This window comes from Ceratotherium simum, chromosome 29 (assembly GCF_057802395.1).
Source record: "Ceratotherium simum simum isolate JZ-2026a chromosome 29, ASM5780239v1, whole genome shotgun sequence".
NCBI lineage: Eukaryota > Metazoa > Chordata > Mammalia > Perissodactyla > Rhinocerotidae > Ceratotherium > Ceratotherium simum.
Window position 1 is genome coordinate 24,104,855 of NC_141928.1, and position 12,184 is coordinate 24,117,038.

General features: G+C 44.0%; 1 protein-coding gene across 1 annotated transcript; it reads right to left on the reverse strand.

Annotated features, from left to right (window-relative positions):
• Positions 1–1,651: 1,651 nt before the first annotated feature.
• On the reverse strand, positions 1,652–8,930 carry GNG10 (G protein subunit gamma 10). The gene is made up of 3 exons (XM_087419312.1): positions 8,794–8,930; positions 3,880–4,011; positions 1,652–2,620 (listed from the first exon to the last, which is right to left on the reverse strand). Exons 1-2 carry the CDS (start codon positions 8,872–8,874, stop codon positions 3,886–3,888), a joined length of 207 nt encoding a protein of 68 aa, XP_087275438.1. The 5' UTR covers positions 8,875–8,930; the 3' UTR covers positions 1,652–2,620; positions 3,880–3,885.
• Positions 8,931–12,184: the final 3,254 nt, after the last annotated feature.

A 12,184-nucleotide genomic window follows, 5' to 3' on the forward strand; every position in this document is an offset into this window, starting at 1 on the left:
TTTCTATTCCTATTTCACCAATCCACTTAGTTTTTATTCAATAGCTACTGAATTTTATTGAATGACTTGTTGGCATAGATTTTCTTCTTTTTTTTTTTTTTTTTTAATTTTTTATTTTTTTATTTTTATTTTTTTATTGCAGTAACATTGGTTTATAACATTGTAAAAATTTCAGGTGTACATCATTGTACTTCTATTTCTGCGTAGATTACATCATGTTCACCACCAAAATACTAATTACAACCCATCACCACACACATGTACCGAATTATCCCTTTCACCCTCCTCCCTCCCCCCTTCCCCTCTGGTAACCACCAATCCAATCTCTGTCCCTATGTGTTTGTTTATTGTTGTTATTATCTACTACTTAATGAAGGCAGGCATAGATTTTCTTCTTAAACGATTCATATAATGAATTACATTGATAGTTTTCCTTATATTGAACTGGCTTTGTCAGGTTTTAGCTTCTCTTGATACACTACTGAATTTGATTTATTATATTTAGGACATTTACATCTATATTCATAAATGAGATATCTATAATTTTCTTGTACTATTTTATCAAGTTTTTGCTGAAGGGGAAACTGGAATCAAGACTTTTTTGTGGGCCGGCCCTGTGGCTTAGTGGTTGAGTGCGCGCGCTCTGATGCTGGCGGCCCGGGTTCGGATCCCGGGAGCGCCCCGAGGCACCACTTCTCCGTCCAACGCGAGGCCGAGTCCCACGTACAGCAACTAGAAGGATGTGAACCTATGACGTACAACTATCTACTGGGGCTTTGGGGGGAAAAAACTGAATAAATAAAATCTTTAAAAAAAAAAAAAAGACTTTTTTGTGACATACAAAAAGCTGTACATAATTAATGTATACAACTTGATGAGATTGGAGATAAGTATACAACTGTGAAACCATCATCACAATCTATGCCATAAACCTATCCATTACCTCCAAAAGTTTCCTCCTGCCCTCTTATTATTATTTTTTGTGACAAGAACACTTAACATAAAATCTACCCTCTTAGCAAATTTTAAGTATACAATACAGTATTATTAACTACAGGCACTATGCTGTACAGTAGATCTCTAGGACTTATCTTGTATAACCAAAAGTTTGTTTTTTAATGAAGATTTTAAAAAATACTTATTGTTGTTAAGATGGCGAATGGAACATGTTTAAATGCTGATAGAAAGGATCCAATAAAGAGGTTGAAGACAAAGGAGAGAAAGGATAATTGATAGTGTGACATTTCAGAGGTGAAACAGATCCAGAGAACAAATGAAGGGGCTAGAAAAGGGATACCTGACTTATGATAGAATGGGAGGGATTCAGATCACTTAGATTTGGAAGGTTAGTGGCCGCAAGTTAAGGGGGTTCCCATCTAACACTTCTGTTTTCTGTCTTAACACTACTTATGCTCAAAGATATTTTCATTTGTTTATTTATAGTTTTATACATAGCTATTTCAAAGAACAAATGTTGCCAGTAATTGAGATCTTCCTGCATGTTGTAGATATATCTATTTTTTACAAATTCTACAAGAACTTATAAACAAAAATATCACTTCCCACTTCCAAACACTCAATCTTACAAGCAAACAGAAATCCATGAAGCCTTAAAACAAAATCAGACACAAAATGTTGCTGTCACAGAAAATGATGAATTAAGCAGAAATTTTATTTCCAACCTCTTCAAAGATTATTACAAACACAAAAGTATCCTTTTTTAAAGTGTCCCAAATTAAATCAAAGGCACATCATCAAAGTAAAACACTTGTGACATTAAAAATGCATTTAGGTTGTAATATTTTCATATTACTTTGTTTTCAATTATTTACAATGTTTTTAAACATTGTACACATTTTAAACATTTTTTTAAAGACATGAAATAATGTAGTATTCTTCTTCAAGTACAACTACAACTGTAAAGTAGAGGAACTTAAGAAGACAAAGACCAAATCTGCTTCATACACAAGTGGGGCAATCTAATATACAGCCCAACATTAATCTTTCCAAACAAGTTTGCTAAGAAACAGCTCCCATGTTTAGTGTTACAAGTAAAACAATCTTCTCATTTAGAAAAATCAAGACATCATTTGATTAGTAAAGGCCATTCTTCCCCCAAGGTTATACTTGCTTGTCTTCATTTAGAAATTGTAAATTCATGAGAAAAGAACAAATTTTGTTATGGTATAAAAATCTTAGTCAGGAACAATTACAAATATTCAATTTTTTAACAAACAAAAATGTTTTCCTTCCCAAAATGTAAACATCCAGTAAAGAAAACATACATAATGTTCCAGGTATAGAAATACCTGGAACAGTATAGTAATTCATTTATGAAAGAGGTGTGTTGGGTATATTTGGTGGTAATGTTTTAGTTTAAGTATAAAGTACTTCACCAAAAGAACCAGGCCATTATTATTTAAAGTCTACTACTTCACCCAGTTTCCTTATTTGAGTGGAAATTCATCAATTTCTGTAGAATTTTGGCTATAGGACCAGGTCACAGGAAAGGGCTGAAATATCTCAGTCATTTGGCTAGAGAGAAGTGTTTTCTTAAGATCTGGAGGCAGTTATTCATCACTTTGCACTTGAAAGCATTCCTCAGCGAACTTCTTCCCTACTGAAAAGAGAATTTGGTAGGTTTTCACTTTAGTAAGATTTATACATAAAATTAACTACTCATCATTTCACAGGTCACTTTAGGATTTTCAAAATAGAAAGTAACAGGTTAATACAAAAAATATTCAAACCACACCATTGAATGAGTATCACCCATGAAAGTGCTTTATAAAAAGAAAAGTGCTATGCCAGCAATAACACTATTATTTTAATACCATAAATGTGGACATTTTCCATTAAAAGGTACAATAGAACCTGATAGTATGATTACTTCCTTCTTTCTAATGTGAACAATTTCCTTTTGCAAGCATGTGAAAAAGGACCTAAGATGATTATGTACTATATGAACACCCCTTAGACCACATAATTTGAAATATGTTGGGGCCGGCCCTGTGGCTTGGTGGTTAAGTGCGCGCACTGCGATGCTGGTGGCCCGGGTTCGGATCCCGGGTGCGCATCGAGGCACCACTTCTCCGTTCATCCTGGGGCCGAGTCCCGCATACAGCAACTAGAAGGATGTGCAGCTACAACATACAACTATCCACTGGGGCTTTGGGGGGAAAAATATAAAATAAATAAAATCTTTAAAAAAAAAAAAAAGAAATATGTTGGCCCCAAAAGACTCCAATAATCTATTCTCTTTTTCCCCCCAAAAAAGTGAAAATCTGAATGAGACCCCAATACAAAGCACTAGAACCCATGAAATTTCTAACATGCCACCAGAGAGGTGTTTTCATTTCAAAAATCCATTTTTAAAGCTCTTTTAACCCTACTCACACTTCTCCCCAGTACTACATTTCTTCCTCCATTATAACACAGAGATGTATTCTGAAAGCCTTTAGGAAAGAATCACAGCCGGTGGTAGGAACAAGTCTCCTCCTCTGGGCAGTCCTTAGTCCCAAGAGCAGCAAGTGAGTTGATAGCACTAAGCACCAGATCACTACTCTGGGACGGTGTTAAGGACAGAGAGGGTGGGATTAAGGTCAAGAAATGACTATCAGCCAACTCAGTTCAAGAGCTCAAGTACATAAGGATATTAACATCTCATGAGTTGGTGCCAAGGAGGACTGAGACTCTCCTAATTAGATGTATTCCACAGCCAGGGTAACTATAGAGTCACCCTTCAGGGAAAGTTGTGCATTTCACTGTTTTTTAATTCCCCCAAGAATAGTAGAAATTCAAAACTTGGTTGCCCAAATCCTTTGGGAAGCCCTGTGATAATGCCATGGCCCCAACACGGCACAATGTATCATTACTCACCGGTCTTCAGAGTAAAGCACAGGATCTGGGCTCCCGGAAGGGGTTGCTTCCGGCTGGAACACCAACCAGCAGGGCATCCTTGCAGGCATTCTGCATGCAGTACTGCTGAAGCTCCGCAGCTGCCTGAGAGACCTGCAACAGAGGGAGAACAGCCTGACACGGCCGTTCAGAGCCAGAACTAGCCAGCAGCCATTTGGTATTCTGAAAAATGCTCGTACAACCTGATCACACTGTTTGCCACCTCCGAAAGTCTCTTTTGTGCTGAAAGTTCTAAATAACTGAACTCCAAAGAGGAAAGGTTACAATTTCTATCAACTTTGATTTAGGATATTTTTGGTTTAGTTGCTTGTTCGATAAAGGAAAGATAAAGCCATAGCTTTGATCCATTTAGAATCCTAGTTTTGAGACTGAATTAGTAAAGAAATAGCTCATTCTAATGTTCCCTTTACAAATTTTCACTTATGAAGCATGCATCGATATTTCCAGGTTTGCCATGCGAACAAACTGTTTTAATGTTAAGGCTGGAACCTTCTCCACTCTGCTCAAAACAAGTGACAAAGTTCTTCCACCATGCTTCTGAGGCGGGATAGCTTATTGGTTAAGAGTGCAGCCTCTGGAACCAGACTGCTTGGACTCACATTCAGCTCCGTCACTGCCTGTATGAGCTTGGGCAACTTATTTAACTTCTCAGTACCTCTTTTCTCATCTATGAAATGAATTTAGTAATAGTACCTACCTCACTGGGTTGATGTGACAATTAAGCAAGTTAATGCACATAAAGCACTTAGAATAGTGCTGACACAAAATTAGCAACATATTTGTGGCAGATTGCAAAACGAGTCACAATATTTTGCAGCTCCTCCCACCAAGAGGTGGAATCTACTTCCCCACCTCTTGAATCTGGGCTGGCCTTGTGACTTGCTTTGACCAGGAGAATGTGGCAGAAATAATGGTCAAGTTCCAAGCCTAGTCCTCAAGAGCGTTTGCAGCTACCTCTCTTGCTGTGATTGGAACCCTGAGACCACCATCTAATGAGCCCAAGCTAGCCAACCGGAGGGCTTGAGGAGGAGACCCAGTCAGCCGGCCCCCAGCCACCTGCCTACCAACCTCCAGACAAGTGAGTGAAGCCATCCTAGATCATCCAGCCACCAGCCAACCCTCCATTTGACTGTAGACGCACGGGAGAGCCCAGCAAAGATCCATAGAACTATACAGTTGAATCCAGCTCAAACTGTTGACCTAAGAATTGTGAGTTAATAAATGTTGTTTTATATATTTATTTATTTATTTGTGAGGAAGATCAGCCCTGAGCTAACATCTGCCAATCCTTTTTTTTTTTTTTTTTTGCTGAGGAAGACTGGCCCTGGGCTAACATCTGTACCCATCTTCCTCCACTTTATATGGGACACCACCACAGCATGGCTTGACAAGCGGTGCGTCGGTGCACGCCCGAGATCCAAACCAGCGAACCCCAGGCCGTGGCAGTGGAGCGCGCACACTTAACTGCTTGCACCATCAGGCCGGCCCCAATAAATGTTGTTTTAAACCACTAAATTTTAGAGAAGTTTATTAGGCAGCAATGACACAATATTATTCTGCCTTTCTTCTTATCCTCCATTTGATCCATATTTTTACTTGGAGGCTTTCCTCATTTTCCATTTTTCTTGCATTGAAAACGTATTTTATATAAAATCTCACTCATTGCACAAAAACGATTCCAATTGCTGTTCAAGTATTACTACTAGTTTGTGTTAATTTTCCAAGCTTCCAAATAACTGGAAAATTAACTCCTTATGTTACAGTTACTAGTTTCCAGAATGCTTCAGGAATTTTGGTTCCATTAATGTAATAACAGTTTACTTTATATTATATAAATACAAACACAAAATATAAATATTATCAGACAAATGTTTAACCTTACTTTTCCCTCAATAGAACTTCTGACATTTTCACATTACTTATAATTGGAATTAATGGTTAAATATAACAATTATTAATTCAAAAGAAATTTGGAACCAATTATGCTCATGTTTACTATCTCCACATCAGAGAGAATAGGTGAACTCCACACATGAACGAAAGCAGACTGTCTCCCAGGACCCCTGAAGAAATTAGACTAACTGGGCCCTAGCCCAAAGCACATGGTCAAAAAGTTCAGGTGAGAGGATGTGCAGAGAAAATAAGAGTAAAAGTGATCAGCATTTCTCTAGCACTTTCAAGGGAGAGAGACTCTAGACTGGGAGAATATAATCCCAAACACTTGGAAGCTGTCGCCTGCCACTGGAGGTAGGATAATTTCCACCCAAATTATATGACTTCTCTTGGTTTGAGCCCAGCAACTTCTGGGAGGCTTCTCCAAAGCAAAGAAAGGGTCTTTGGAAGGATATCAAGCATTCCAGTCACTGGGAAGGGATGCCCTCCATTACATGCTTGAAAATTGGTGTCCTGGTTTATTTACCAGTTAGCAAGTCTGTTAAAGAGATGACACCTCTGGGTGTGCTGAGAACATCCACCATTGAGCCCTGAAATGAGGCAGACTAGACCTGGATTGTTATGACTCCCTAAGGTGCTGCCTAAGAGAAGCCCTGCCAGGCACCCCAGACTATACTACCATGAGGACACCCCTCAAATAAGCTTATTATCTGGGTGACCTTGAGCAATTCACTCAAAATTCTCTGGGTCTCAGTTTCATGACCTATAATTATTTTTTAAATGTGGCTAAGAATGTCTTCCTAAGCTACTCCACAGGCTAGGCGGGCGTCTGGCTCACAGTTTTCCTTTCCACCTGAGGTCCCAACATCAGCTTGAACATTTTCAGTTTCAGTTCCCTCACCTTCTCTCCTCAAACAACCTTCTCCTCAATGCCAGTAGTTACAACCAACACCTGTAACTGCTCTACACCTGATATATTACACTCACACATTCTAGTTTCTGATCACAATCTCGCCTACCATCCAGGGTGCCGCTTCCTTTAGTCTCACTACACCTGCTCTTCCGTCTCAGGAAGAACACCTCCTCCCGGTTTGTCTGATCCATCACTAGAAGGCTGGCTCTGTTCCTTCTCTATCCAGCCTAGGTTCAGCCTTTTTCCGGGCAGACCCTCGAACTCCTTGCCCGCCAAGCCCACTTCCATCTTTCTGACACATCTCCCCTGCTAACCCACTACTTGGATTAACTACCATTCACCTTGGGCACTCAGATTCATGGGTGGCCAAATACTGCTGGAGAAAAAAAAAAAGCACAAGTAGGACAATCAATCTCCAATCTCACAGTAGTTGGGTCTTCAGAATCACAAAGCGTCTATGGATGTGCCTGCTGGGGGGTCCTCTCCATTCCCAACAGCACTCTCTCCCCCACCCTCCCTCTTGTGACTCCATTAGCTCCCTTTCCTCTGCCCTAGAAGAAAACTTGGCCTCCTATTTCACAAAGAAAATTATCATCATACAAGTCCTTAAGCCCATATCGGGAAACATCTGTCTTTACACATATCCTTATCTCCTTCCTTTCTGTCTCAGAAGGTGTCCCTCCAATCCATAGACAGATCCCTTGACTCTTGTATCTCCAATTCTCCTTCTCCATTTGTTTTTCCCCTTTGACCTAAAAATATAGTTTATTCCTTCCCCTTAACCTAAAAATATGGCTTCTCATTTCCTAAATTAAAAAAAACAAGTTGTTCCTCTTTAAAACCAAATTTCTTTTTTTAAAAAGTCTGCCTACCCTATTACATTCTAGATTCTGCTCCTACTACTCCATATGTCACTGAAACCTCTTCTGTATTCCATAACTCTCTCTTTACCTTGTTTTATAATCTTCACATCACTTATTACCTGAAGTTATTTTATTTATTGGTTAATGTGTTTATTATTTCTCTTCCCCACTACAGTCACAGTATTCTCAGTACCTAGAATAGTGCCTGGTACAGAGAAAAGACATTACTGAGGTAACATGGAATATCTGGGCAGTGGTCGCTCACACATACGTACATTCTACAGATAACGCTATACTAGTTGCTAAACACAATTATACAACTGATGCTTTTTACTCAACTGACTAAACACTGGACATGTTGACTAAGCCCCCAATTTTTGAAAACCCCGCTTTCCTCGCTTCAGCAGCCTTGCTCTCTCTTGGTTCTTCTCGCAGCCATCTGTGTTGGCTGGTCCCCGGTTCTTTACTAACACACTTCGTTCGCTCCCATACATTCTGACGCCCTGTTTGAGCCCTGGTCTCTGAGCTTCCTTCTGCCCGCGTAGCCAAACACCTCCAGGCTATCCCCTGTGAGTCCACATCCTCCCCCGCCCCGCCGCGAACCCGCTCCCCTCCTCTCTGCCACAGAGAACGGCAGCGCCATCCTTCCCGCCCGCCCGCCAGAACCTGCGCCTCGCCCTCGCCCTGCCTCTCGCCCTCATCCCGTCAGTCCATCACCAAGGCCCGTCTACTGCGCCGCCTCCGCACCTCCGGCCTCCATCCTCCCGCACGGCTGAGTCCAGGCCACCAGCGCGTCGCCTGCGTTACTGCGCTCCTCGCGTCCATCCCCCCGTCGCTGTCCACACCGCCGAAATGGAAACGCCCCCGGGGGCACGCGGCGCCGGACCACCCTCGCGGGGACAGGCCCGTCTCCCCGGGCCCACCAGGCCCGGCCTCCTTCCCCTCGGGCCCGCGTCCCCGCCTCTCCCGGGCGCCTGGGTCCGGGCGCGGCCCTGCGCGGGCTCCCCGGCCGCCGAGGCCGAGCACGGGTCCTCGCGGCCGCCCGCCGCGTCCGGCCCCGCGCGGTCCAGCCCCGCGCGGCCGCTCCAGGGCTCCGGGGCCCAGCTCGGGCCGGCTCCGCAGCCCTCCGCGCGGGCGGCCGGCCCCTCGGCTCAGGCCCGCGGACGGCGGGGCGGGCCGGGGCGGGGCGCGCTCCCGCCGCCTCACCTTGATCCGCTCCACGCCGGCCTCCAGCTTGAGCTGCTCCACCAGGCGCTGCAGGGCGCTCACGCTGGCCCCGGAAGCCATGGCGGCGGCGCTGCGCTCCGAGGGCGGGGGAGCCGGCCGGGAGCCGCCGGGCCGCAGCGGCGCCGCCTCGGGGCGGGGAAGCGGCTGCGCCCGCCCCGCCGCCCGGCCTCTCCCGCGGCCGCGCCCCGCGGGCACAGGCGCCGCAGGTAAGCGACAGTTTGGGCCCGCGAGTTGACTGACACCTGTGTCTGAATTCTAAACGTAGATAACACCTGCATCTACACGTGTAACCGGAGCCGCGTCGTGGGGCCCACACACGAGCGCGCCTCTCCACATGGAAGCTTCTGGGGCTTCTAGGACGAGCGCAGTTGGTGTGGGGATGGAGAGGGCAGAGACGCGTTCCTGATAAATCAGAAGTATGATCCTTTGTGGCTGGAGCCAAAGTGGGAAATGAGCTGGAGAAATAAGGGGCCAGATCGTGGGGGCTTCTGTGCCACGCGGAGGAATTAACCAGAGAGAGAGGAAGGCAGTTGGTAGGATTCCCATGAGACAGGAGCAGGCTAATTTATAAACCTGCTTCTGTCTCATGGGAATCCTACCAGTTGATTCGGGAGGGTAAATAAGGTAAGCAGGGTAAAATCCCAGACCCTGACATCTTTGCCGAACATACAGAAGAAAATTCAATTCAGCCCCGTCACTCCCATCTCACCATTTAACTATAACCATTGTTTTTATTGTGCTGCATTTTCTTTTTTTGTTGTGTACGTTAGTTTGTTTTACAAAACTGGCATCATTAATGTGTGTAATATATATGTATATAATGTTGAGTTTTTCCACTTAATGTATCATGAATACTTCCTTATTATTCTTGTACACCCTTCTATTTGTCAGAACCCACTTAAAACTGAGTAATGAAAAAGGGTAATATATTGGCTTGTGTAACTGACAAGCCCAGGGACTTGAAAGTAGTGGATTTCATTGCCCAAATAATAGCTTCTGGGCTCTCATTCTCCATCTCTTGGCTCCGCTTTTTCTGAGTGTTTGTCTCTTTTTCTTCAGAGGTGAATAGAGTCTCTCCAGTGCTGTGAAGGAAGGTTCCGTGTTTTCATTGACCTAGCCTAACAAACCCAGGAGCGAGAGCGCCTCTTTTCTTTCTAATTGTTCCAGCAAAAATCCGTGTAATGGATCTCACTGACCGTATTGAGTCCTGTGCCCACCCCTGAACCAATCACTATTTGAAGGCAAGGTTATGTGGAGTTGGAATGCTCAGATTAGCTGTGTCTGGCTGAGAGCAGGATGGGGAGTGGGGTCAGCCCCACCTCTAGTGGGGGCTGGGTGCACCACCCGACTTCCGCATTTGGGACTGGGGCACTCATTTCCCTGGCTGCTGGGAGTAGCAGCAGCTGATGCGTCTCAGCTAAGTTCCTTTCTGGGAACTGCCCTTAGCCAGAGAACCACCCCTCCCAGTGTCGGCTCTCAACCATTGATTGATGTGGAATGTGTGAGAGCTCAACCCCAACCCCCTTGCCTCAAATTAGGACAACATTAAGTGATGGTCCCAGCTCCAGAGCCCCTCCCTGGGGCCATCCGAGGCCTTTATGGCAACAGGCTTCACAGTTCAGCTCCTCCCTCTGCCCAATCTCCACTTCCTGGGCTCCCCAACACGTGCTGATTTTGACACTCCCCAATAAACTTTTTGCATAGAAATCACCATCTCAGAGTCTGTTTCTCTGCGAAACTCAAACTAAGACACTCACCCAAACCACATGGAATGGGGCCGGGGGGAAGAATGGTTCTCCAAAGGAAATCCAGGATGCTGAAACCAGAAGAGGCCCAGAGACAGTCAAAAAAAGTATGTCCTACATCTATTGTTTTTAATGACTGCATGGTATTCCATTGTTCAACTGGATCATAATTTATTTACTACTGCCCTATTATTTAACCTTAAACATACAGCGTTGTGCATGTCTGTTTTATTTCCTTAGGATTCCTAGAAGTAGAATTGATAGGTCAAAGCATATAAACAGTTTTTAAAACTTTCCCCTACTTTATCCTCCAGGAGGTGGTAGCAATTGCTATTCCCAGCAGAAGGCTGCCTATTTCTCTGCAGCCTCACAATTCTATATTGTAATTCTTTATCTTTACCAACCTAATAGATGAAAAATGGTATCTCAAGTCTTTTAAATGTCTTAACTGTTGAGACTGAATATTTCTTCTATTCATTTTGTGAGCATTATGTTCAGTCTTTGGGGTGTTAAAGAGATTTCTCATCTCGTAACAGGAGCAGATTTGCGAATTTTAAAGCCCTTTCTAGTGGCAAGTTCCCTCACCGCACAGAACTTAGCATATATTCTAGTCAAAAGGTGAAAGTACATGTTGGAAACATTCCTAGATTGGTAAGAGAGAATAGAATGGTTGTGTGTCAAAAAGATGTGGCAAAGAACTCAGAGCAAAGTTATAGACTGGAAGGATTAGGAAACTCTCGTGGATAGTGAGACCCAGACCTTGAAGATATGGGTCCTGCAGATGGCACAGAGGAAGGGGGAGAGCATTCCAACAAAGGGAAGAGCAGAAGGCCTTGTACACATGGAATAAATGAATTAACGAACAGAGAAGGCTCTAGTGAGTAATAGAGGATAAAGCCGTTAAGACTAGAAGTTACAGAAAACCTCAAGAGAAACAGAAAGGTTTGTGGCAAACAGTGGAGTAGCCACATGGTAAGACATTTTAGGATTATTAAGCTGGGATGAGGATACAAAATGAACTGAAGTTGGGGAGACAAGAGGACTTCAATAATAGTTTTTGTTTTGTCTTTTTGGTGGAGAGAATGGCTGGAATGAGGCCCCAGAGAGGACTGTGAAGGTAGGATGGAGAACAAGTTCAAAAGACTAAATCAGGGCCAGCCCGGTGGTTTAGCGGTTGAGAGCTCGCGCTCTGCTGCTGGCGGCCCGGGTTCGGATCCCGGGCGCGCACCGACGCACCGCTTCTCCGGCCATGCTGAGGCCGCGTCCCACATGCAGCAGCTGGAAAGATGTGCAACTATGACATACAACTATCTGCTGGGGCTTTGGGGGAAAAAATAAATAAATAAATAAATAAATTACAAAAGACTAAATCAGTAGTCCTTTATGGTGGTTATCAAATGCAGAGGAAAGGGGGCAAAGGCTTCTGAAGCAGAGTGGGCTAGAACTGACGCCTGTAGCAGAAATCAAGAAACAGGACTAGGTTTGAAGGGAGGAATAAAGAACAGGGAGGAGTTTGGTTTAGGACTAACTTTTCCACTGTACTGCTACGTGCCTCCAGGCTGTTGAAATGTTTAGTGGCAAGATGTTGATGTGGGAGACATCTGCCCAGTGCAATGACAGCTGGA